Source organism: Cyclopterus lumpus, chromosome 16 (assembly GCF_009769545.1).
Source record: "Cyclopterus lumpus isolate fCycLum1 chromosome 16, fCycLum1.pri, whole genome shotgun sequence".
In the NCBI taxonomy this organism is placed as follows: Eukaryota; Metazoa; Chordata; class Actinopteri; order Perciformes; family Cyclopteridae; genus Cyclopterus; species Cyclopterus lumpus.
Window position 1 is genome coordinate 6,468,897 of NC_046981.1, and position 26,085 is coordinate 6,494,981.

The window sequence follows — 26,085 nt, forward strand, 5'->3', positions numbered from 1 at the left end:
AGAGGTCAAACAAGAAGACAGAGGCAGAACGGCAAGTTTATTTGAACTTTCAGAGAAAGGAAGACAACGAAAAGATATTTAATATGGGGGCAAGTAAAATAGAAAATAACCGCTCTCTCCTTTCTTTCATGAGTCAGTCTCTCATCCCACCAGTAAGCTGACTTAAGTGAGAACACACACACACACACACACACGCACACGCACACACGCATAATGACTAGTGGTAGAGGTGAGACTTCAGGTGGGTTATCCAAACATTGCCCGAAGAGACTGCCTGAGGAAACGTGAACTTTAAATAGTGAATATAACGCTACGCCCAATGAAATATTTACCCAGTGACGAGGAGGGACAAAGATGGAGCGAAGAGGGACAGCGGGCACAAGCGGTGAGAAGCAGACAGAGTGAGAGGTGGAGAACAGCACCAGCTGAGGGGATGATACTCAATCTCAATTGTGGCTATCTTGAATGAGAAACATAACCATATACCAGCTGGTTTTCAATCACTCCCCTGCCACGGCAGCAGAACCCACACTACTGACCCGTTATGGTAAGGCGTGTCAACCTACAACAAATACTGGCCGTGAAGCTACCGGTTGATGAATATTACACGGCTGCAAACAAGCCAGCAAACCGAGGAAAAATCATCAGACCATGTTGGGAGCTTATTGGCTCTTTGGTGTCTATCCGCACCACAAAATAAATGAAATAACAATGCACTTTTTTTTTTTGAAGCAGCCAATCCTCCATCCACTACTCTTCACATCGAGAACAGCAGTGGAAGCACTAGCAACGTGAACAATGGCTCAGTCCCAACAGCACTGAGCCAGCATGCCCAACACAGGGCCCTGTCACGGTAACACCCAAACGTGATGCGGTCATGATTAGTGTTATTAATTACAGCTGCGTTTTCAAGTCAAAATGCCCACTGTAGAAAAACACCACCTCAATGTTCACTGGGATTGTGTCATTCAATTATTAACATTAGTATGTCAACAGAGCCATTTGAGAAATGCTAGGATCACGAAGAATAAATATTAAAAAAAATTGAATTTCATTCACAATGGTTTGTTGTTGTTAATTAAATGTTGACAAAGTCAAATAGTAAAGTATTAAAGAGCAACTAAAGACTAATCCACATCTCCCTTCTGACCAAAAGTGCCAAGAAGCCTCCCTGATTCTGTTCCACAAGCCTGTCTTCTGTACAGACCATTTATTTGAATGTTGAACAAAAAATATGACTTGCATTGGAGGATTCATGCAGACTCGTTTTAAGTTTGGGTGGCACAAATGGAGAGAGAAAAATCCTTAAAATGTTATGCTTTACCCACAAAGCTATGCTGAAAATTGTGTGTCATGCTCAACGATAGTTAAACTAATTAAGTCAAATAACGGAAGACTTGCTATCAGTTCTTGACGCCGTGGTAGTGATGACATATGCTTGAACTCTGGTTGGTTGGTCTCTGTGCGCGCACGCGTTCACACGTGTGTGAGTGTGTGTGTGTGTGTGTGTGTGTGTGTGTGTGTGTGTGTGTGTGTGCGTGTGTGCGTGCGTGCGTGTGTGTATTGGCGAGTGAAGATCTGTTTTGAGTTTATTGGCTACACCACAGCCAGATTATGAATACATTGTTGCAGGAGTCTGAACTGTGCAGAAAAGCACACATGGAGAAACTTCTGTCTGTGTGAGAGATATCAGCAACTTCTCGGGCTGTTTTTAGAGAGCTTTCCCAGAGGATAATGAATTTGACTGCTTCCACACACATGGAATTGAAGTCAGTGCTTGCATGCTCAGCGGTTTTCCACAAGGTCTCTCCAATAGACGGCACTCTGATGGTGGTGACTCAACTATGATCAATGTGCTCCCATCGATATTTCAGCTCTCTGCCTGTGTCTCTATTTCCACTCTTCTCTCAATCAATGAGAGACAAATTAGAGCCGAGCTTCCTCGTCATTGTCTTACCTTCTTCTCTTTTACTTGAAAAAGTACACACTTCACATATACAGATCTACACCGATACATTATGTCATCTGCAGAAAGAAATACCTGGTACTGTCAACAGCTACTGACACCCTCACATGTGGGTTGCCCCTGTACATCTTTGAAATGACACATTGTACTGCTCTACTGTTAACAATACCCCAGCCTTTTCCTTTTTGTGTCCCTTTTCTTTGCTGCTGTGATGATCGACTGTCCTCAAAAGGGTTTATTTACCTTTCTGGTAATCTAATCTAAAAAGGTGTAATTCAAATTCAGCCACTAAACTTTCCACAACCAACCTGGAGGAACCACTGACCCGAAGAAGACAATTCGTGGCAACCTTTGCTAGTAAGCCAGCCCATGTGTCACATATCTGCAGCAGCAGAGGTAAACAGGAGCTGACACCTGTCACAGATGTTGAAGCTAGCCAACAAGCTAGCCCACATAGTCTGTGGCTATCTGTCACATGTCATCGAGCTGCAACCAGAAAACTAAGCAGTGTCATTTCTGCTAATATCGTTTTTTGACACTGATGTCATCCGTCATGTAGATATGAGGGGAAAAGCGGAGGATATCTGTGAATATCAGTGGGTACATTTGCCTTCGATGTATGATGGTGACATACAAAAGGGCTAAATAAGATTTACAAAAATAGTGATTATATTTATCGTACTAATATTTCAAGAAACTAATGCTAGTTGTTCTCACTAGCAGCGGGGAGAGTCATTGAGAAGACACACAAACACACGTTTAGCTGAGAATAGTACATTTAAATAAGGGCGCAGAGCACCAGCTGTCTACATTAAAAATATTACTGATGATACGAAGTTTCACTTGTTGTCTTGATGCCAAAACCCGCCAGAGCCCAAGAAATCAAGCTGTGCCGAGATGCCTGAGACGCATTATGCACACTAATGAAGTGTGTCATGTGGGAGTGATAGCAGTGTGCCTGTATCTATGGAGCGTCACATCCTGTTTTAGATGGGGGCATTTCAAAAACACCCAACTGACAGTTGAAAATGACAAGGCGACAGCCACAATGGGGGTTTGAGGACCACAACAAAAATAGAGTTCTCCCTCGTACACAGCCCTGGCACCTCGCTCCGTCTCACTCGCCCTCCTGTCACATTTCTCAGGCAGCCGCCATGTTTACAGGACGGGGCATCTGCAGGTTCCAGAGGTTATAGACTTTTTTTTTAAAGACGCTGCCTTGAATTTAATAGGAGAGTACAGCCGGTTTACAATCAAACCAAGAATAAAATAGTATTTTATAGTAGTATAAATGTACAGAAAGTAACATTATTATGGTCTATGAAACACAAATGTTACAGTGAAAACAATGATATGAAGATTATAGTTAACCCTGGTACTGCAGTGTTGCGGCTGCTCTGTGATGAGCATCAGAAACATCTTATGAAGCATGTACTGTTGTATTCATGTTTATTTCAAACTGAATATTTGTCAAAAGCAAATCCCCAGACAGACACACACCCATGCTTAATTATAGGCTTGGTCAAACATCACATGACCACAGAGCTGCTTTTGGTCGAATTTATTTCCGTTAACTGTTATACTCCCAATGCCAAATGACGTCTCTTACTTCTGCTGAGCATTTCTGTCCAAAAGTGTGTCAGGCCTGGTGTTGCCCTCAAGGTTTAGCAACCTGTCCACTGCAGCAGAGGGACTGCCTTGATGGGAGACAGGCCTTAAATCACAGAGTCAACCCTATCAGTTCATCTCATGCACAGACAAGGGGAGCAATTTGGGGGGTTTAACACAATGTGAAAAAAGACCTACACTGAACCAGTAAAAACCATATTGCCTGTATTGTCAAATGTCTGTGCTTTTTAGGGGTGTTATTTTCACGATAACAGTAGCTAATAATGCAATGTATATGTTTTAATAGATCTATTGTCATATTATGACATTTAAATACAAATATAAAAGTTCAGGCAAAAGAAAGGGGCAGAGGGGAACAGCGATGGCGTTCGGTCCATGAGAGAGAGGCAGAAGAATACAGGAAGAAGTGAGAGATGACAGAAGTGAGGAGGAAAAGTATGAAGATAGGAGATGTTTAAGTTTAGAGCACTATAGGAAAGGGAGGAGGAGAACAGCCATTGGTTTGTTGGCAATACTGCTGGTGATTGGATGGAGGTTGTTTACCTTCTATTTACCAGACTCAACTAATGGAGATGATGGTCTGTCATCTGCAGAATTCATCTCAGGAATATGGTTAAATATTTCTCTACTTACGACCGTTTCAAGTCAAACTAAGGATACACACTTCTGTGCCAACACACTGTCCAACCCACACTCAATCACATGTCTCTGTCACGCACACAACTATGCACATGAACCCCACTCTCCCCTCCCATACACACCCACAACCATGTCATTTTCTATGACATCTCCAGCCTCCATTACCTGCATACATTAACAAACCTCTCTGATGTTAAAAATTATACATTCATACATTTGAATAATTCAGATTATTTTAAAAGCTGTGCACTCACTCACTCTCTATTTTTTCCAGATGGAAAGAGAGCTATTTACCTCAAATCGCATTTGAATAAATCCCATAAATCCTTTAAAAGTTCCCTGGGATAAACCAATCAAATGCCCTTAATGCTGGCGGACTGGCCAATCAAAATTAGCATTCATACTTGCAGACTTTTTTTTATTCAAAAGACATCAAATAGCAAATCAAATTGCAGGGCCTATTTGTGAGGCTCAATTTGTTTGAGATAAGAAAACGGCGGCTAATAGAATGAGAGTGAGAGAGAAAAAGGGCCATTGCTGCAGCTCCATAATGTAATTCCAAACCTAACAAAGATATTTGATGCAATAAATAGCGTGCCTTTGGTTCATAAACGTGGTAGATGATTCTATTTGTTCAACAAAAGAGGAATACATTATATGCGACACACAAAATAAACATTAGATGGCCAAAGGGTATAGACGTCGAAACATTCTTTGGATGAAACCTGCTTAACACACGCCTGTGTGGTGTGTGTGTGTGTGTGTGTGTGTGTGTGTGTGTGTGTGTGTGTGTGTGTGTGTGTGTGTGTGTGTGAGAGAAACAATTACAACATGGTCAACAAGAACCAGTCAACTAGGTTGGCAAACTGTGTGTTTTACCGTGTTTCTATTGGGCACTTAACATGCATATGTTTGTGTGTCCTGTATTTTATATTCCAACTAAATACACCTCAGCCCCTCCCTTTCCAAGAGTGTCGGGATGGATATCTTTAGGATATATATATATATATATGATTTTGAAAACAAATGAATTCAGAACAGAAGTAGAAGTTATTTACCCTTTGGATATAGCAAAATATTGTTTTCAAGAGCAACAACAGTTATGTTTGCAAAGTCGTCATATAAAGTCATTAATATCTCACTGGAAACAAATGTAAAATGCCAATAAAAAATAAATAACATTTCTGAGTGGAGTTTATAAAGAATGAAAATCACAGACAGACAGTATCAGTCATTCTGGCAGAGAAGTTCACTAAAAAAAAAAAAAAAGCTTTTGGCCAATTGTTCATGCTGTTATAATAGTTATGACTATTATATTCAAATTCTGCCACCCTCTTAAATGTTACACACTGTCCCTTTAAAGGGTTTAATAAATTAGACGCGTGTTTTTGAATACACCATAGAGAGCAATAGAAAGATACTGAAACCTCATCTCTCACTACCCATCGACATGTCACTGTCTTATTTTAACTGTCTGTAAATCATGACAGGCGGTAACCTCTAGCTTCCTCTTTCTCCGTTTTGAAAACAACAACTAACCGTCTCTGACATTCATGTTTCCTGCTTTTTAACGGATTACACACCAACACGCAGCCTGATCTCCAAACTGAAGTTTCTGGTTTGTGTTCTACAACTACGGTGAACCGATGTCAAGTCTACATGAACATGCACATTGTTTTGAGTACATGTTGGTTTGGCAACTAGGGTCTTGTGAAATAACAACATTTATTCATCCATTAATTTATTGAATATTGTCTGGGGTTGTCATGGAGGCAGGACCTGAATCTTAAGCCAAATATTTATTTTGGCTTGCCAAAATAACAGTATGGCCTGCAAGTGTAAAGGGCAGGTGTATCTTCACCCTGTTCTGTTACCCACATCTAGCATGTGTGCAAACACAAACACAAACACACATGTGTGCGCACCACGGTTCAGGCAGCTGGTGAGTTTGCCCTTGACTGCCCACCCCCGGGCACTGCAGTGGCATGGATGCAGCTGTTTAAGAGTTCTGAATGGGATTTAGAAAGCCATGTCCTTGTCAAGGGTATAGTCTTGTTTTTCATGGCCAAGATATAAACTGAGTCTGTGCTCAGATATGAACTTAAAAAAGTTGATCTTTGATATTGCTACAGCACATTCAAACATCGTACAACTACTTGTGTATTGATCAAATATACAAGCATCCATACCAGGTTGTATATTTGATCTGGTATCCAGTATTCTTATTAGATTTGTTCCCAAAGTGATTTTTATTTATCTGTAAGTGCACACTGGGAGGGAGTCTGAGATGGAAGAATGTAATTGCCAATGACTGCTTCACTGAAATTGTTGTATAAATGATAATAAAAACAACTTGACCGTTGTGCCAATTTCTTACATCGCTGCTGTTTTCCTGCCACAAAAAGGAGTTTAAACTGCTGTTCACATCTGTTACGCTCCAACACTAGACTTCCGGGTAACAATTTAGTTTTCTTATTGGAAACTGTATTATGCTGTTGTGTTTTTGGACTCAAAGGCTGCAACAGAAACAGTAAAGTGGCCACAAGTCATACAAATCATGACTTGTAATGTTTTTTTAAGATGGCGTAACTGTGTGATTGAACTTGTGTGTTCTTGTGTCGGCATGAATTTCTGGACAACTGGACCCAGGGTCCCCGCTGCCTTCAGATGTTCAGAACATCAAACTTAAAAACACAGGTCGTTGCATCTGCAGTTAAAAAGGCTGCTTTTCTTCAGCCGTTAGTGGTTTTAAAGGAGGGATATCCCAAAAGCACATGTACAGGGATGAGGTCTTGTTTACTGACACTGAACAAACAAGGTGCACATTTGATTAGGCTTAAACAGCTCTTCTAACAGACTCATGTTCAGAAACGTTCCATTGGACATGAATTAAGAGGTTTCTCATCCAGTGGAGAGAAAAAGAGGGAAGATGATGCGAGTGGGATAGATCTGAATTCCCTATGTATGTATTAGCTACAGTGCACACATATTTTAGAATTAACAAAAGACAAATAACTTTTAAAATGAAAAAAAAACTTTTAAAAATAAGTCAAAGATGGATAATATGCTGTATATAATAAAGGCTGTGGAAGTGAGATTTGTCTGATTAATGTGTAGACTTGACCTTGACTGACCCGCCTGGGGCATGGCCTGCTGTGCGATTAGGGATTTTACTTTTCAGGAACAGATGCCAGGGCACAACAGCTGTTCATCTGGCATCATCTCTCCAAGATCCTCGTCATCCTTTATCAACACCTTTTAATTGTCCAATGGCAGCACTTCCCGTTCCACAGCAAAAACATTTAATCGGTATCGTCTGACATTCAATGACCCCAATCGTCATTTAAGGATCTTTGAAAGGATCCTGCATATTAACAGATACCCACAATTCAAACTAATGTTGTGACTGCGTGTTTGTCTGCGAGTGGGCAGGTGTGAGGGAGGTAATGTACTCACCCTGGAAAGACTGCCTGGCTCGCTCCACGAGCTCCTCGATGGGATAGCTGGCGAGGTCTCCTCTGGCATGCTTCGTCTTACAGTAGGTACATGCATTCAGACACCTAGACGCACCGGAACAGACAAACAGAGCGATGATGAGAGAAAGTGAGCCCGCAAATATGAAACCGTTTGTTTTTATTTGTTGCACGGCCAAGGCATTCAAACAAGCTAATATTTCACAAAGAAATGTGAACATGTGACTTTAGCTGAAGCAATACCAGCAAGTTGGAAAGCTAATTTAACTTCTTCATAGTTCATATGATTGCTTCTTGTACTACATTTGTCTTGCAATTAACTAACATTATTTATTTGCTTTTGATGATTGGTTTGCTTATTTTATCAAACTATGCATTCTAAATAATGTACAATACAAAAAGGGAAATATGAGGGATTGAGAACAACATGGTGAGTACACAGAGATAGAACAAACTAGTTAATGTTTTAATGAAATCTATTCATGTCCTCTTTCCCAACAGAGCAGACGCTGGAGAAGAAAGCGGGGAGTCAAAACTGTCCTTTCTCTCCTAAACTGTTTATAAGGTCTCCAGCTAGCTCCAAAATAACCGTGGACAGCTGTCTTTTTGACCGAGGCAAGCAATGGATGGATTAGACTCAATACACTGTTTTGTTTTACAGAAAGTAGAGACGCTTAATTCAAATTGACCGTGAAAGGGAGGGAGTACGACTATGAAGCGAGAAAATTTAAGACAGAAAAACTATTAAACCGAAAAAAAGGAGAAATACTGCCTCCCACCAGATCTAGTAGCACGGCATGGTATGAACTCTAGAGGAGTCTTTGTTCAGAATGAAGGCGGCTTTTATTCAAGAGTTGTCTGTAAATCACTCCTCAAAAGAATAAGGGGGGCCACTGTTAGACTTTTTGTATTTACTCCATTAGAGTTTTATTTCTGACCTCCAATTTGTCATACTGGGTTAAAAATATACACTGTTGTTACCACAAGGGGTTTCTTTTCACTTACTATTTCATTGTTGGCTCAAATTTCTGGCAACTGCTCTAGTTTGTTGCAGGAAAATGCTGTTGGGTGAACACGAGTTAAACTCTATGCATTAGTTAAATGTGTGTTTTTGGGTATCAAAATACTAAATGGAAAAACATCATGTATAAAACACACAGCGGGTAAAATAAGTATTGAACACATCACCATTTCTCAGTAAATATATTTCTTAAGGAGCTATTGACGTGGCATTTTCACCAGACCGGCAACAACCCAAGTGATCCATACATACAAAGACAACCAAACATGAGTTCAGAAATTGAGTTACGAGTAATAAAATGGAATGACACAGGAACCAAGTATTGCCTCCTGCTCGTCGCATGCATCGCTCGGGTGTGATTTTGGCCCATTCTTCCACACAGACTGTCTTCAAATCTTGATGCTTTTGTGAGCTTCTTGTATGAACTCTGATCATGAGCTCTTTACATCGATTTGTTTTATTGAATTCAACCTTATTGTTGCAAAACACATGTGGAAAGAACATAATTTCACCATAAACCGGCCACGACCAGGTGCTCCTCGCTAGATTTTTGACAGCGGAGTGAAAATAATTGTCAGAAAAGTTGTCCAAGAGCCAAGGACCACTTGTGGTGAGCTTCAGAAAGCAGGTACAATTGTTTCAAAGGAAACAAAAAGGTAATGCACTCAACTGCCTTGGCCTGTATACACGCTCACCACCAAGACTAAAATCTGCTGTTAGACAAGCCTGTGGAATACTGGGAGAATATCGTCTGGTCAGATGAGACCACAATTGAACTCTTTGGATGCCTTAATACACACCCCGTTTGGAGGTCTAATGACACTGCACATCCCCCCAAAAACACCAGACCAACAGTTTATTCATTCATGTATGGTGCAAAAAATAGTAGGACGAAATGGAAAACCATCATTGATTTAAAAAAAAAAAATACATCACATAAGTAAAATGCATACCAAGTGGTGTTTTCATTTAATAATAAACCCCATACTAACCACACTGTGACTAATATTGGATCATAGTCCAGCTACTCAAAGAGAATGACGTGACCATCTTTTAACACGGCACCAGTAATGCGAGCTTTGGACAGAGAATCAAGATCAAAAGCTCCAATTTCTCGTTACTAAAAGTGTAACAATGTTCAAATTGGTTTGGTGTGAAATGTATTCACTCCAGTGCTATGACTAAAATGTATTGCTAATGATTAACAACCAGAATGCTGTGATGTAAGGCAGCGAGTACGAGACTATGAAATCAGACAGTTGTAGATAACAAGTGTGAAGCCTGTATCTGTCCGTGACAGACTCATGGAGAAATATCACGGATTCCCCAGAGGTTCAGCACAAACAGGCCAGCAACACAGGACTCGTGGCGAGGGGTAATGAAGTAGTGGAGAGCTATCCTCATAGTTTATACTTCTCAATGGAAAAAAAAGGTAATGAAGCTGCTCTGGGAAGAAAACGTAACAAAAACTGGACGACCATCCAGCCAGCCCTGCCGGATCAAATGCCACCGAAAGAGGAGTCATCTGCCCAACGAGGAGAGGGAGGCCAGGACCTGAGGCTATTGGGCCACACTGTCCGTTGCTGACTAACGTCCGGTCGTAAGGAAATTCAGGCTAACCCAGCAAGGGGAGGTCGGCGACTGCCCACATCTTCACAGAAACCGGTCTCTATTCAATTCAATTCAGTTTATTTTGTACAGCCCAATATCACAAATTTTCCTCAGAGGGCTTTACCATCTGTACACATACGACATCCCTGTCCCAGGACCTCACATGTTGCTGCTGTAAAAATTACCCAAATCAGAAACTAAATAATGCACCACAAGATTTCACTTGTGGTTTCGTTTAGTCATGTTTGTCTTATAGCAAATGGGCTACAATTGCATGTTGTTGTGTTGATGACACAATATATAATACATTGTCCTTCCTGAGAGGAAAGGTTACTTGAGACTACTCTTCTCCTATCGGGTCGATTCTCAGTCTTAACACTCTACTGTGAGCTACTGAGTAGATCAATTACCAGAAACGCAACAAAGCAGCAACACAAACAGGTCAAAGGAGCCTATAGGTTTTGAACACTCTTTAAAAATAAAGAAAACCTACAACATCTTGATAATCATTTTGAAAAACAACCAAAACACCAGGAGCATTTGTACATGTCACCAAGGAAGAACCAGCGAAACCTAACTTAGAATAGAGCTATCTATCCATCTGTCCATCCATCTCGTCCTCTCAGGGTATTGCTTATCGGAGTTGAGGGCACTAAGGATGGCAGCTAGGTCAGAGGACCTAGCTGTGGAGAAAACAAAGACAGATGGGGCCCCGCATGTGCGTGCAAACACACACACACACACACACACACACACACACACACACACACACCACCAGGGGGTCCATCCATCTTAATGTGATCAGGCCTAGCTGAGTGGATCACACCAACATTAATCTCAAGAGACAGTCAGTGGCCTGCTTGGGTGTGGGTGTGGGTGTGGGTGTGGGTGTGTGTGTGAGGGGGGGTTCCATCAATTATGTGCATGTGTGTTCATGTGCCTGTGTGAGTGTACTGCTGCTGCTGAGCATTTGTCCAGTATCACAACAACGCATTAGCAGTTTCGGCCTCACCATCAGCCTAAACAGACTGCGACAACTAGTCAGCGCCCTTCGACTGACAGTGACCGAAGGAGAGGAGCGGTGTCCCTCTGACACACACTCATGGCTGTGTGTTCGAGCTTCAGCTACTGAATTCTGAATTGCTTAACTTTGTGAATAAAAAGGGAAGAGAAACAGTTTGTCATCACTGTTCTGTTTTATTTTTATTCTACCCAGCAACAATGAGAACTTTTAGAGAGCAGCTGAAATTACACATTGATTTCACACTAATGTTACACACATGCAAATGACGCATTTCATGACAAAAATACCAACAACTCCCTAGTGGTATAATGGAGAAATACATCTAGAATAAAAAAACAATTTCTCCCTATTAAGCCTCCATCCTTTCCCTCCTTTGTTTCTGTCCTCTCTGCCTTCTGTTGCGTCCCAGTTAATTAAACCACAGAGGTAACTGTTGTACCTGACAACAGTGTAGGTCAACAATGGGCTACAATGAGAGAGGCCTCCTCCCCACCGTGCGGGTCTATATGTGCGCATGTGTGTGTAAGAGCGCGAGACTATTGTGCGGTTGCAGCCTTGAAAAGTTAACAAAGAAAAGAAAGCCCCGAAGTTCCTCTATACATTTGTAAACCCCTCCTCAGCAAACGCGCACACACACAAAAACGGTATAGGTTCCCTTTTGAAGCGGCTCCCTTGTGCTGCAAAGAAAAGGCTTTCTCAATGATAAGCATTTAGGCCTCTACAAGTTAATTAGAAAACTGCTCTATGCATAAACAAATTGGGCCATGTGAGTATTTATGTCAATGGGTGTTCATATTGTGCAGGCTTAAAGATGTAATTATGACAACAAAGCTCAAACTGTGAGGAGAAGTCTGAGCACCTTGGACATTGTAAAGTCAGATTATTCCTCACACTTATTGTTGAGACTGGGAGAGCGGTGGGTATACGAGCAAACAACATCTTTAAGCTGTTATTATACGAGTGAACAAAGCCTCCAGCCTGTAAGTTTACTGTTTGTGTCATCTCAAAGTCAGAGTGGAGGTTGCAATCATAATGTGGAGTCAAGGAACAAAGAATGCTGACACAATGGAGTAAAGACCTATTCGGAGCAATGAATAGAGGATGATTAGTTATTCAGGGAGAGGTTGATAGCTAAACCCCATTTACCCTTGATATACAGTAAGAGATGGCTGCATTCAACATACACAGTCGCTGCATCATATCTTAAAAGTTTAAACTGTGATCACTGGGGGATGAAACAGACGTTTAGAGGAGTGTAGCTTGTTGCTGAGCCTTCTTTACGTTATCATTTTTATACACAGAAATGAAACCAGAGCAAAACTGTTATAGATACGGTCTAAATTCCCAAATTGAGCATTTGACAATATCCTTCTAGGTAAAACTCACTTTGTTTTTTTTTTTTAAAACACACAAAGCAACAATAGTAGAACAAGTGACGATTCTCACTTTATGAACATGTTCCAGTGGCTTTTTCAGAGATGGCTCACTGACTGCTATGAAGTTGATTCAGACGATGGGGTTTAACTTGAGTCTGGAGCTTTTTACAGTCACGAGTTTAAACAGTGAGACTGCCATTGACTTTTCTCTGTCCTGTCAATATGTAGCTCTGGACAGACTGAGAAATAATAAAATGTCACACATAATATTGTTTTGGCCTTGTTGTGTGTATTGGATGTGTGTGTGCATGTTTCTTTTCATCTGTGAATAGACCAGTGTGTGTGTGAGTGTGTGTCCTAATGTTCCTCTCAGTGTGTTTAATCCAGCCTGTGTGACCCCTTGCATTCTGTTATTTAGTCGCGTTCCCGGTGCTGCACACTGGAACAGCTTTGTCTACGTGTGTGACTCTGCGTGCGCGTTTCATAAAATGGGTCACATGCTGACCTTAGATTTTCTGTAACTACTACAGCAGCCTCGCTTGTTGTTTTGACTAGAGGGGGACAGCACGTGTGTGTGCGAGCGCATGTGTGTGAAACCACAAGCCCGCGTCTACTGGGAGTGTTTTCCCAACTTCTTGTTTCGTCTGTCGACAGACCTCGAGACAGTGTTGATGGTGTTTGTTTATTATGAACCACTTGACATACTGATAAAGTGAAGTAAGATCTGAAGGTAGACTTGGAGGATGGCCAATTCACTGCTTTGCCAGCTAATGAGCTCACCTGTTGCCTGCCTGCCTTATTCCCCACATCACTGGGTAACTGACTTATTGTTGTTGTTGTTGTCTGAATGACAAACAGATGCATAGATTACTGATTCACTGGCAGACAACCGGAATCCCCGCAAGGCCGAGTGACCTGCTCACAGTGACTCAACAAGCTTCTGAATGACGCACTGCTTTGACTGGTGGCTGACTAAAGCACGGGCCCAGTAGAGGAGTGACTAGCAAAACAAGGCAAGTATCTGGTATGTTTTTTTTTAAATGCTTAACAAAACCTGATACATTCTACTAAATTATGCATTTTTGGTGCATCACAGATCTGTAAAACCTCTTTTATCAAACACACTGGTGCCTTCTTCACAGGGTTGATCGAACACATGCCTCTACGCGCGATCAGCCGAGTGGCAAGGTGTTGCGTAGGTTTCCCCAACGTGTGCCAGAGAGCAGGAGAGTCCCTCTGCCAAGATGCTGACAGGATTTCATGGTGGTGTTTCCCACCAAAGGCAGCGCCACCACATTGTTCTATCTGCACAGGCGAATAATGGCACACAGTGATGATGACGTCTGATTGACTGAAGCCTAGTGAAGATCGCTTTAGAGAGCATTACCACAAATGTCCGCCGATGTCTGAGGGTCATTAAACATTACAACAGCTACTTCAACCCCTGAAATGGGGGCTATCTAGGAGAAGGGTAACAGCCCCTTCGCACTGCACCTGAATCATCGTAACAGTAAGCAACCTCACGCAGATGTCTGGAGGGTCTGTTTCCTGATGCAACTCAATGCACTGGCAACAATATAACACACAATGTGTCATTCTCCAAATAATGTGACTGCATTGCATATGTACACACGACTCAATAGACAAAACAACATACTTACAGAACTAAAGCCTCATCTCCATGTTGATGTCCCTGTCCTGACGACATGTAAGAAGCTGGTCTGTGCAAATAGTCTGAAAGACGATCATAGAGCGTGTGTGTGTGTGTGTGTGTGTGTGTGTGTGTGTAAACTGTGTTTGCTTGTGACACACTGGGGCTAATTCAGTTACTCAGGGGTTCTGTAGTGTAATGCCTTGTAATGACACGCAATCTCATTTTGTCCAAGGAGACACATCAATCTTTTGGATTTACTGTGGGGAGCAAAGTCTCTCCTGGTGAGCGAGTAGGAAGAACATTAGATGGAGATATGTGTGTGTGCGTATGTGCGTCAGGCATGTATTTGTGTGTTTGTGTGTTAAGCAGTGGGGAAGAGGGAAATGGAATATGTTCAGACCAGTGGAGCTGAAAACTACCCATACATTGGTTTGATAAACAGCAGGAAAGGCCACCGTGGTACACAGCGAGAAGAGGCGTGGGCTTGTGTGTGTGTGTGTGTGTGTGTGTGTGTGTGTGTGTGTGTGTGTGTGTGTGTGTGTGTGTGTGTGTGTGTGTGTGTGTAGGTGAGTGGAAGCATGCCTGCATAAGATCATGTGTCAGGAACGAAATAGAAAAAGAAAAATGAGAATTCCTTTGTGGAGGTGTGTGTGTCTTTGTATGTGTGCTGAAGGGCTTTATCAAAAGGGGCCGTGTGCATCCATGCATTCCCACAATCCTACACACACACACACATGTACGTGATTAGAAACCCTTGTGTAAACACCCTTCACTCCTCTGGAACTCTACTTTTCTGAAGCACATCAGCACATTTCTTCCTCTCGTCGCCGCTTCACAAGAAGCATTTTCCCTTCTCCTCAGGGAGGAAAAAAAACAACACAGAAAAGAAAAGATGAGATCGTTGACCAATGATCAAAAAAAAGAATGAAAATGCAGTCAAGTGGAGCAGTGCAACGTGGCTTGTGTATTTGCTTTTAAGATGAGGGAGAGACATGGACAGATTATCTGCAGGGAATAACACATGAACCCCAGAGGTGGTGATATCACAGCCTAAAAGGGAGTCTCGTTGGAGCAGGCATGCCTGCTTCAGTTTTGTGGGTAAAGCGTGTGTTGATCTGTGGCTCCTCATTCTCATAGGCCGTATTCACTTCCACGCTTTAATTGCCAGATAAATTTAAATTACAAAAGAGCACATAGGTCTGATTCAATTAGCTTTCAACTCAGCTAATGACTTCCCATCTCCACCCGTTCCTCCATGTGCGTATCTGCACCGCATTCCCTTTTATTCGCTTTCAAGATACTTTAATCTGCTGTAATGCCTCTATTCTTAGAGTGAATCTACTATTCTTAAGGGATTGTCTGTATTATAAAAGGTGTGTTAACAATAAGCTGTGCTTCTTTGACCACGTTAAGGCCTCTGGCATAAAAAACCCAAAGTCCTGAGTTTGTCTGAAACTCAGCGGAGGAAGATCTGAGGAGTGCCGAGTGGGACTGAGAAAGTGGAGCTTGACCATCAGGTGCTGAAGATTATTATCTATGTGCTGAAAAACATTGAACAATGTTTATAGAAAAGTGAACGGGATGCTACAGTTAGGAAATCGGTATCGTGAAAGAGATTTCCGTTCAAGAGGAGCTGATGATTGCGTCACTTATTACAAGAGTCAAATGCTTTGCTGTTATGAGTGTCTTCCAGTTCTGTAGAAGTTGTTTATTGGCTACTTTAAAGAGCCCAGTCAATATGGAATATTTGGGGCCGATTCCAATATTAGGGAGGAAGAAAATGTGGTATATATTGCACACACACGCTTTTTTTTATTTTATCTGCACACATTCTTTTTTGGTTAACTCATCGGAGCAATGAGCTTAAATTCATCTTATTTTGAAGCAGTCATTGTTTAAAGTGCAGTTTAATGTGTAAGAAACAGAGTTTAAAGGAGCCCTCTAGGGTCATAGATTTAAAAAGGCAGAAAAACATAGAAACAGAGCTTTTGTGTCCTCAACTCTTCTGATTCACTCTGGTTGACCCAGGAGCATTATTGTTACAAGAAAAAAAAGAAGTCCTTGACCTAAAAAAAATCAGTGAAATACCCAATTTCTCTCTGCATTATGCTCTCCTTTTTTAAGAATCTGGTCATTAATTCTGGCCCTGCCATGCTACTTAGGGAAACATCGGGACAATAAGTACTTTGGTATTAACTTCTTCTTTCAGGTTGTACGTCTAGCTGACATGACGTGTTTGTGGCTTCAACCACAAGTCCTAACTTTGGCCATGGCTGATCTGAGGCGTATTGTTTTTCCTCTCCAGTGAGATGTCTGTGACCCAAATTGACGTACTCTCTCAGCAGGCTAAAAGCCTGAACACAACATCTTGGTCCCGATGGTTAAAACCCATCTCTGTAAAGGTCAGCAGCGAGGTTGATAAGACCTATTCTTCCACTGTGTCCGTGTGGAGAGTGGATGGAGAAGTTGTGGCAGCCAGACGCAAATTACAGGAAACAAGCAGCTAAAATGGGGGCAGATTAGCTTGCACAAACACATTAAAGATGCACTTTTCACATGGTGCGCGTGTGCGTTTATTATTATTATTATTAGAATACGACACGGAAAAACATGATTAGAGATTAATACTATGTAGCTTGAGTAAAGCATCCAAAACATTCATGTTTAAAATGGTATTAAAAATCTATGCAAAACACTAACAATGGCATCATGCAATATTCAACATGGCCAGATTAAATTAGCTTTCCATTAAAGCAGGTAAATATGTTACTATTAGTGTCAAAGGGTGAAAAAAGGGACTTGAATAGAGGGAGCTGAACAAAGGGAAGAGGATAAGAAACTGTATGGGCTCCAAGGTTATCTTTTATACTGCATAAATAGGTGAGGCCAATAACTCAAACAGTAAGAAATTTCCGCTCTCCCGCTACAAAAAACAGAATTGTTGAAATTATGTATTAAATACTTCAACATTTGCTTTTTTCCGACCTGTCCTTAGTTGAAAGCATTTGAAGGCGGCTAAGGAAACCCTTGACCCAAAAGAAGCAAATATTTTCACAGCATCATAAAATGGCAAAGAGAAGAAGAAGAAAAAAACGCACTTCGATGGTATAGGAAAAAGTTTGCAAATATTTGCATCAAGCATGACCACTGTCATTATGGTGTAATATTCACAGCAGCACACGCCTCCAGATCATTAATTCAACTTCTAACCATCTATCGGGAAGTATAAGCTGCCAGCGATGCTCCGCTTGTGTTAGAGAGCTCTCAAACCACTGCGAACCTCTTTCCTCCGTCATCGCCTGGAGGAGACAAACGATGAAGTTGGTTATTGGTTTGGGGTTAGAGCGAAGGATCATTAACACCTGACTTTTAGCGAATTGCAATAACAATAACAGAGATTATGACTGCCAAAAAATTTAAATAAATAGAGAACAGGGAAGAGACAGATAATGAAATGAAATGAGCTGTTACTGTGGAACAAAGGGCTTTTTTTTTATGCCTGGAGCTGAATGGCAATGGTTCACACAAACACACGGCAACAAACACACACACACAAGTTTAATGAACCATTCTGACTGAGTGGCTGTAAATTCCTTGTTTATGATGCTGAAGCGTCACGATCTAACTTGTTCACAAAGGGGCTTTTACCGTAGCTGACAACACTCACACACCCACACACACACACACACACACACACACACACACAGAGAAAGCAAGATGGGACCGATAGTGTAGCCTAAGGCCAAACACACACACACACACACACACACACACACATCAGCTTCCCTAAAGTATTGAGGGTGCTAAAACTGGGACAAAAAACAGAGCATTAGAAGACAAGTCAAGTCTTTTTCCAGTCCGAGGCCGTATGAAAAATGAACTCTGCCTTCAGGCTCATCAGTTTGCATAAAGAAGCTGTAGAAGGAACCACGTAAGAAACAATCCAAAATAAAAATGCCAATGAAAAGAGCCCAACGTAGAACATAGGGTAGGGTGGAGTACACAGGAAAAAGCTTGAATTCAATGACATGTTGGTAAACAGTGCGTTTGTATTTCTGTATTTCATTCTTCTCATTTCTATCTCATACTACTATTCATTCATGCCTCCTCGCTCTCTTCCGAAGTTTCAATACGCACATACACTACCAAAAAGAAAAGATTCATGTTGTGTTGCAAATCAAAACTTTTAGGCAAGTGCTTGTATTACCAGACATTCACAGCTTTAATTGAAAAAACATCAATAGAAGCTTTGAATGTAAAACATGACATTTGGTACATCCCTAGAGGCACCACTTCCTAATGTGTGGAGAGTGATTATGAGACTGATGACTCCGTTTAAAAGGTCAACTTTTATCGAAAGCTGTTTAAAAATCAAACCTAAAAAGTACATAACAGCATAAAAACCTTGGCATCGAGTGATTCAGTTTGATTTTAGTGGCTTTTGTGTAAAGAAATTTAACTTTAACCCGTTAATTTGGCTGATATTCAAGGTCCCTGCGAGGATGGAGTTGTTATGCGGTTTGGATGTCTATTCATGGTGTTGCAAATAAAAAGCCAGTGAAATTATGATTCAAACCTATTTAAGACTGGATTCATTTAACTATATTGTGTGGACCAAGTTTGTTTGTTTACTAAAAACAAATGATTGTGTTCAAATTGATTAGATTTCCTTGAATAGGGTTCAAACCATTACATATTCAAAAACAACCGCAGCATACAAATCACATCTGCTTCCAAAGCTTATTGATTCAGAGTACACGTTAAAAGGAAATGTGCAACATCTGCAATAAAACATCATTCAATTTGCCCTTTGCTTCCATAAAATGTCTGATACTCATCGCGGCAACACATTACTGCTTTTGGACTGAACCTTCAAAGAAATAATTAGGGTTTTTGCTAATTAATGAATCAAGTAAAGACTAATCAAAATAACTGTGCTAAAGGCCTCCGAGAAACCTGACAATGTTCTGCTAACACAAAGCCAGAGGGCATTTGAGGACTGGCTGGACTATGTTGAAATTATTTCCTGAAGGGGATCAAATTAACTGCGTGGGGGGGAAAAGCCAATCTAATTTGGATTTAATAGGTCCAAATGAAATTAATATGCAACTTAATGAAACTAATATTGTGAATCAATTTGAACATGAAATTACATTTTCATAGGTAGTCCCAGGTGAAACCAGGCTGTTTGCACAAATATAGTGAAGGGGACGATACAATAGGTTCATCTGTCAGACGAAGACTAAAATCACTCTGTATCAGAGTCATTTGAAATGAGTAAATAGATTTTATTCAAGAATATAAATGTTATGATGACCACTGTTTATAGACAAAAAGTTAAGTGAAGGTTTTAGGGTTTCGAGCAGTATAAAAAGGCACTTTTGGGTATTTAGCCGACCGATGCGATTTTTAATTAAGAGGGGCAATGGGACTACTGTCTCGGCCTCCATCCCAACATCCCAAATACACTCGCGGCTGCCAAGCTCAAATTTAATCCTGCTTTGCTTTTTAGTGTGGATCGACTCGACCGAATGTCACTAAAACCTGCCTGTTGATGTCAAACTGCCTTTGAAAATAATTAGTAATAATCAAACAACACAAAGAGTATAACAACCTGTGGAAGCACGCCAGACTCCAACATTTGGTTGGAAAACAGGGTTGCATCCCACATGCTCACGCACAAAGACAAACTGGAGACATTAAAAGGCGGACACACACACACACACACACACACACACACTACAAAGGAAGCGTTTTAGATGGTCCCTTCTGGCACAGAGGCAGTTTGGAGAACAACTAATGGTGTGCATGTGTGCGTCTGTGTGTTAAACAAAGATCTCTCCGTTTCTTCTGCTGACAAATGTCACCAACGATGTCACTACTACCTCAAAAGAATATTTAAAAAACAATTATCTGAAATCAGAACACAGAAAGAGCTTATTCTCTCTATTTTCCTTAATACACAAACACACGTCAACTTCCTGACAACACGATTGACCCACACTTTAAGCTTGGATTTTCACCAACACCAGTGGCATTTGCAAGAGATTTGTCAATAAGCGATTCAACCAGTCATCATATGTGTGTAATCCCCCGGTCTTTCAAAGAGAATTCCAGTTAAGAGAGTAAAAAACAAAAGGATTTATTTGTGGCCAACCCGACCCTTCTGATAAACAACCGCGAGTTCATTTGGAGCAGATAAACGACCCCCTGCTGGAGGGAGGCTGGCACTTCCGCACACACAGAGACACTTGACACATCCAGGCTCGCAGGCCCACAAAAACACACACACACACACACACACACACACACACACACACACACACACACACATACGCAAGTGGTCAGACAGGCAGGTCCACAAAAAGCCAGAAATACAGATATTCACACTGTAGTTGTCATAATGACCAAAACAGAGTGAGAAGAGGAACTGAGAGGAATTGAGATCCGTTCAGCAGCAATTATCCAAATGACAGACAGAGGCTGCATCTGTTGTGGCACCAACAACAACACCAGCAATACACCAATCACATGACATGGTTGGCCATTTTAGGCAATGGTTTACAGGGGAGCAGTGAAAGAAAACAGGCACATGCTGACAAACACTCTGACAGTTGGAGCAAAACAAGTTAATTTTTCTTTGGGTCACACAGCTCCAATTTTGCCTTTTGAACGTGCCAAAGCCGGTGCTAACCAGAAGTGCTATTATGGCTGAACCAGTAGGATTTATCGTTTCCCTCGCCGTATTAGATTTAGAGTAGTTTAAGAAGCTTTAGTCACTGAGCTCACAAACATCTAGGGCACAGACAACTCTTTAGGAAAGCACGCACAGGATTTCTGAATTGATGCCTCTTTGAATTAAGGCTGGGAGTACATCGTATGTGTATAGATAATAATATAGATAATATATAAAGTGAGAACTAGATTTTTCCTTATGATTGTTTGCATTCCTTCCATGTTTTTCAAGACAACTGCCCCCCTATGAGAAGGACAAACATGTAAATGTATACATTTATTATGACAATGCTGATGTTATCGCCGTGCAGCAACACAATGTATAAACTGCCATACCATCACAAAAAGCCCTACGCCGGCAATAAACGGTACAAATAAACAATCATACAGGACTCGAGGACAGTCACAGCCTTCGTGTTGGTGGATCACTTTGTCACATGGACAAGAATGGAGCTGAAATTAGTCCAGAAGGACGTTTCAGTAGATTGTTGAAACCCCCTCACTGACAGTAACAAATGTACGTACCACAGGCTCAAAACAATAGATGGCGTGATGTCTAGAGATGGTGATTAGCAACAGGCTTGTTTCCTTGACAGCTAGTTAGAAAACTGAAGGACTTTTCATTTAAACCAAGATTTCTTTCGCACCATAGAACACTAGTTTGTCATCTAAAAGTTATTTACTTCCTCGCTTTGTGGCGCTGAGGTCATCAGTGTACAGATATTAAAGACGTGCAGGAGGTTGATTGATGGATCATCATCACTGGAGACCCAGCACAGTGGAATTAATCTGTCGTAACCCTTTTAAACTAGCCCACTGAGAATACAGCACGTGGGTTAGTACAGACACACAGACCTGTAAACAACATGAAATTAGCCCATAAAAATGTGCGTGTCAGTTTGAGTGTCTGTGCAGCTACACACATGAAAGTGGTCAAGTTCATCTACCTAGCCATCCATCCTTTTATAGTATTTATCTACAATATGTACAACTATCTATCCATCTACACTATACAATCTGCTTTCCTGGAATGACTGTTTATGGTCAAATAAACAAACCAGACACAACAGAAGCATTCTTAAACAAACTCACTGCCAGTGACAGAAAAAAAGCTAGACACCTGTTTCTATTACATTCGAAGAACAAATAGCACTATATGTACATGCATATACAAACTACACACACGTGAAATTTATTTAATTAAAAGCAGAGAGGGGCTCTGTTTAAGTGGTTGAGCAAACAGAGTAAGAACACACACACACACACACACACACCATGAACCGGAATTTGAAGCTGAATATTTTATGAGTCTTGTTTGTGACCGTGTCCTACCCAGTGTTAATGGAGATGATTTCAATGAGAGGATTCTTCCTGATCTTGGGCAGGTCCAGTCTAGCTCCCCCGAGCCTCCGGCCTCCATCTTTCTTCTGACCCAAAAGACGAACCGAGTGGCCTGAAAAACAAGCGACACTTCAAAACACGACAGACACAATAACCACCAGTATACTACGTGTGGATGATTGCACAGATGTAAGCATTTGCATCTCAGAATGAATACCTTTTAGGGAAAATGTATAATTTGCCCAGTTCAAATTGCTAAAAACCTGAATTTATCTGCTCAACAGAACAAGCAGCTAGAAGAGATAATTCACATTGCTAATGGATGCAAATAAAAGGAGATGGATATAACAGGAACACATACAAATTCCCTGTTTGGGTTGCATCACTTCCTCTCTCTCTCTAGTCTCCAAAACACACTCAATGTACAGTACAGTTTATTCGATGCCAAGTGTGACCAGGAGACAGAAACTGGCAGAGCAGCTTAACAGAGCACACGTCATATGGGAAAGGTTGGGTCAAAGGAAATGGCATTACAGGCAAACCTCTTGTATCACGTGTACTTTAAATCAATTAAGGATGAGCGTGACATTTTTTAATACATAAAGTGGGAAACGGGACTAGAACGTGATATTCTTGCTGAGGTGAACTCCACTGACATTACTAAGATATCAGGGATGGGGTGGGAGGGGAGTGGAAAATCTAGAAAATAAAAGGACTATTTCACTCAAATATTTTACCAATTGCAAACGTTTACAACTTTAGAAGTAGCATCCCTTTGAAAATATTGCACCGTGTAACACAGAAGCAAATGAAAATCCATAACGGAGGCAAATCGCTAATAACAAGTGATGTCCAGCCTTTGGTGTGCAGAAATGAGTTGCATGGGTCTCTTTTCCAACCGTCTAATAGGCTACCAGCTAGAGGGTGTGTGAGATGGAGGCGTTGAGGGATGGAATTGTCTTCCTGTTTTCACCCGCTTTACATGGGTCTCCTGGGAGGGGGGGCTCAGGGCAGGAAGCATAGCTATCAATTGGTAGATAAAAATGACAATCTGCCCCAGAGGAGGACAAAGAGCCAATCGGTGAGGCGTGACCAGTCGTAATATCCCAATACAAGCAAGGAAATTAGAAAACTTCCCTTTGGAAAACAGCTGGGCCTAAAGCACATTTGGCCATCTATCCATATATCAGTCTACCCACCTTTTCGCCATGAAACATGGAGTTAAAATGCCTGCATGCATCAGTAATCTTCCTTCCAGAACCACCGATCTGACTGAGCAATCAATTCATCCATATATTAATACTGCCAATTTTAAAAAGGTCTACAGAGACTATTTCTTCTTGATTATAAAGCTTCAAGGCCTACATTAAAACTTTCAACTCCTTTCCCTTTTTAAAATCATTAGAAACCAGTTGCCTTTTATTTGAACCTTGATGACACTGATCATTCAAGCCAAAGTGAAACACTGACGAGATGAATTCAGAAATAAATGGAAACGTGAACCTAAACTATCCTGTAAGTAATAACTAAATGAACAGATGCTAAAGAAATTAATATCCAAAGCATAAATTGGCTGCCAGCCAAGACTCAAGAAATAAGCTCACAATCAGCATTGAAGAAGAATGGAGCTGAAATTAGTCCAGAAGGACGTTTCAGTATATTGTTGAAACCCCCTCACTGACAGTACCAAATGTACGTACCACAGGCTCAAAACAATAGATGACGTGATGTCTAGAGATGGTGATTAGCAACAGGCTCGTTTCCTTGATAGCTAGTTAGAAAACTGAAGGACTTTTCATTTAAACCAAGATTTCTCTCGCATCATAGAACACTAGTTTGTCGTCTAAAATTTATTTACTTCCTCGCTTTGTGACACTCAGGTCATCAGTGTACAGATATTAAAGACGTGCAGGAGGTTGATTGATGGATTATTATCACTGGAGACCCAGCACAGTGGAATTAATCTGTGCCAGATTCAATGTAAGGGCCTCGCGGAGGATGAATGGGAAGCAAGAGATCAAAGAGCTGACTTGAGTTGCTGAAGAAAACCCCCAAAAATGCTTTCCTATTTGTCATCTCAATTACAGTGTTTAGTAAAACCAAGTGCTGTGATGAGCAACCCTGCAAAGACCCAGAGACACACATTACCCTCTACCCATTTCTTAAATACAGACTGCCCTTCTGTTTTTCCAAATGTCTCGCTCCTTTGTTCTTTTCCCTATTTTATAAATACAAACCGACATAAATCCTTCTATCCACTCGTAACAGCCCATCAAAACATTCTAGAGAAAAGGAGGGGAGGGGAGGCACGGATAGATGGATGAAAAGGTAGATGGATGGATGGTTGGACGATGATAGGAAAAATGTATCACAGATGAAAGATGTGCAGAATGGCCAGATGGATGGTTGGATCAGAGCGCTAGGGAGCTAAAAGATTGACCTGTTGACCTGTGTCTGATGTCTCATAAGTGGTGGGTCTTGCTGTGCTCCCTGGTTTGATTGTAAAGTAGAAGGCAGGATTGGGGGATGGGGGAACATTGGAAAGAAGGGACAAAGGTGGAAGATGATGCTTGTCATTTAACCCCTCAATAAGAGGTTATTAGATATGCACGACTGTCCTCGAAATGCAGTTTACTTTCTTGCCAAATGTCCGTCACATCAATTTTAAATGAAAAAATCTCAGATCAGATGCATTACTGAACAATTCTACGCTGTGCCTTAATACAAATATTTCAAAAGAGCTATGAGCCTTTGATACTTGACAACGACAAGCTTCCAGATAGGTGGTCACTGAGCTTTAAAAGACAACGTTCAGGATACCTTCAAATTACAAAAAATACATGTGAATGCATCAACTTGTCTCTTTGTACCGGCTCCTCATTTCCTGTGCAACTGTCTCTTTCTAATCAGCCATGTGTTTAGACTCATGCTGTATTTGTTCAGCATTGATACACTCAAACCATTTGTTTGTCCCGCTGAAATAAGGATCATGAGGTTACACGGACGCCATACAGCCTCTGATCTGCAGCTAAGTAGATACATTAGCCCGTCTAACCTTTTCTGCCCCCTGATTCTGTGTCACACACACACTAAATCTTAACCACTTCGGAAACATAAAAGAATATCAGGTGAAATGGTATCATACGAGACTATAATCTCAGTGAGAGAAGATCGATATTAGGAGGCCAATAAAGACACAAAGACACGAAAACTGCCCCGTGAACAAGAGGTACAGCAGATATGCATTAATGGTGCAAAGATCACACTTCAGTGGGAGTCTGCATTTCTTTAAGAATTTATAAACCATATTTCTTAGCCTTTGTGTGGGCTTCTGTAAATGCTCTCTTGATTGGAAAAAAAATTATACATTCTCTCTGTATTTTACTCAAATAACCAATTGTTCTTGGGTTTTTGTTTGTTGAGCATCACCAAGAGACGTGAAATCTGGCGAGGTGCCTTTGCAGAAATGTTTATCCATGGGTGTCATTAATTAGATTTTTTTATAGATCTGCCAGTGGGCTTGGTATCCAAGATAAAGTCAATGCTTTGTTTGTTGTTAGCAAGAAAATCAACATCTGGTACAGCTAGGGAAAAACTTATTGATTTGGATAAGCAA

General features: G+C 41.1%; 1 protein-coding gene across 2 annotated transcripts in view; it reads right to left on the reverse strand.

Annotated features, from left to right (window-relative positions):
* The window catches only part of cdkal1 (CDK5 regulatory subunit associated protein 1-like 1), a 200,884-nt gene that overhangs the window by 108,779 nt on the left and 66,020 nt on the right, over positions 1 to 26,085 (reverse strand). For both annotated transcript variants that reach the window (XM_034553378.1, XM_034553379.1), the window contains 2 exons: positions 22,461 to 22,581; positions 7,691 to 7,794 (listed from right to left, as the gene is read on the reverse strand). In XM_034553378.1, the coding sequence (XP_034409269.1) occupies positions 7,691 to 7,794; positions 22,461 to 22,581 (225 nt within the window). The remainder of the gene's footprint in view (positions 1 to 7,690; positions 7,795 to 22,460; positions 22,582 to 26,085) is intronic.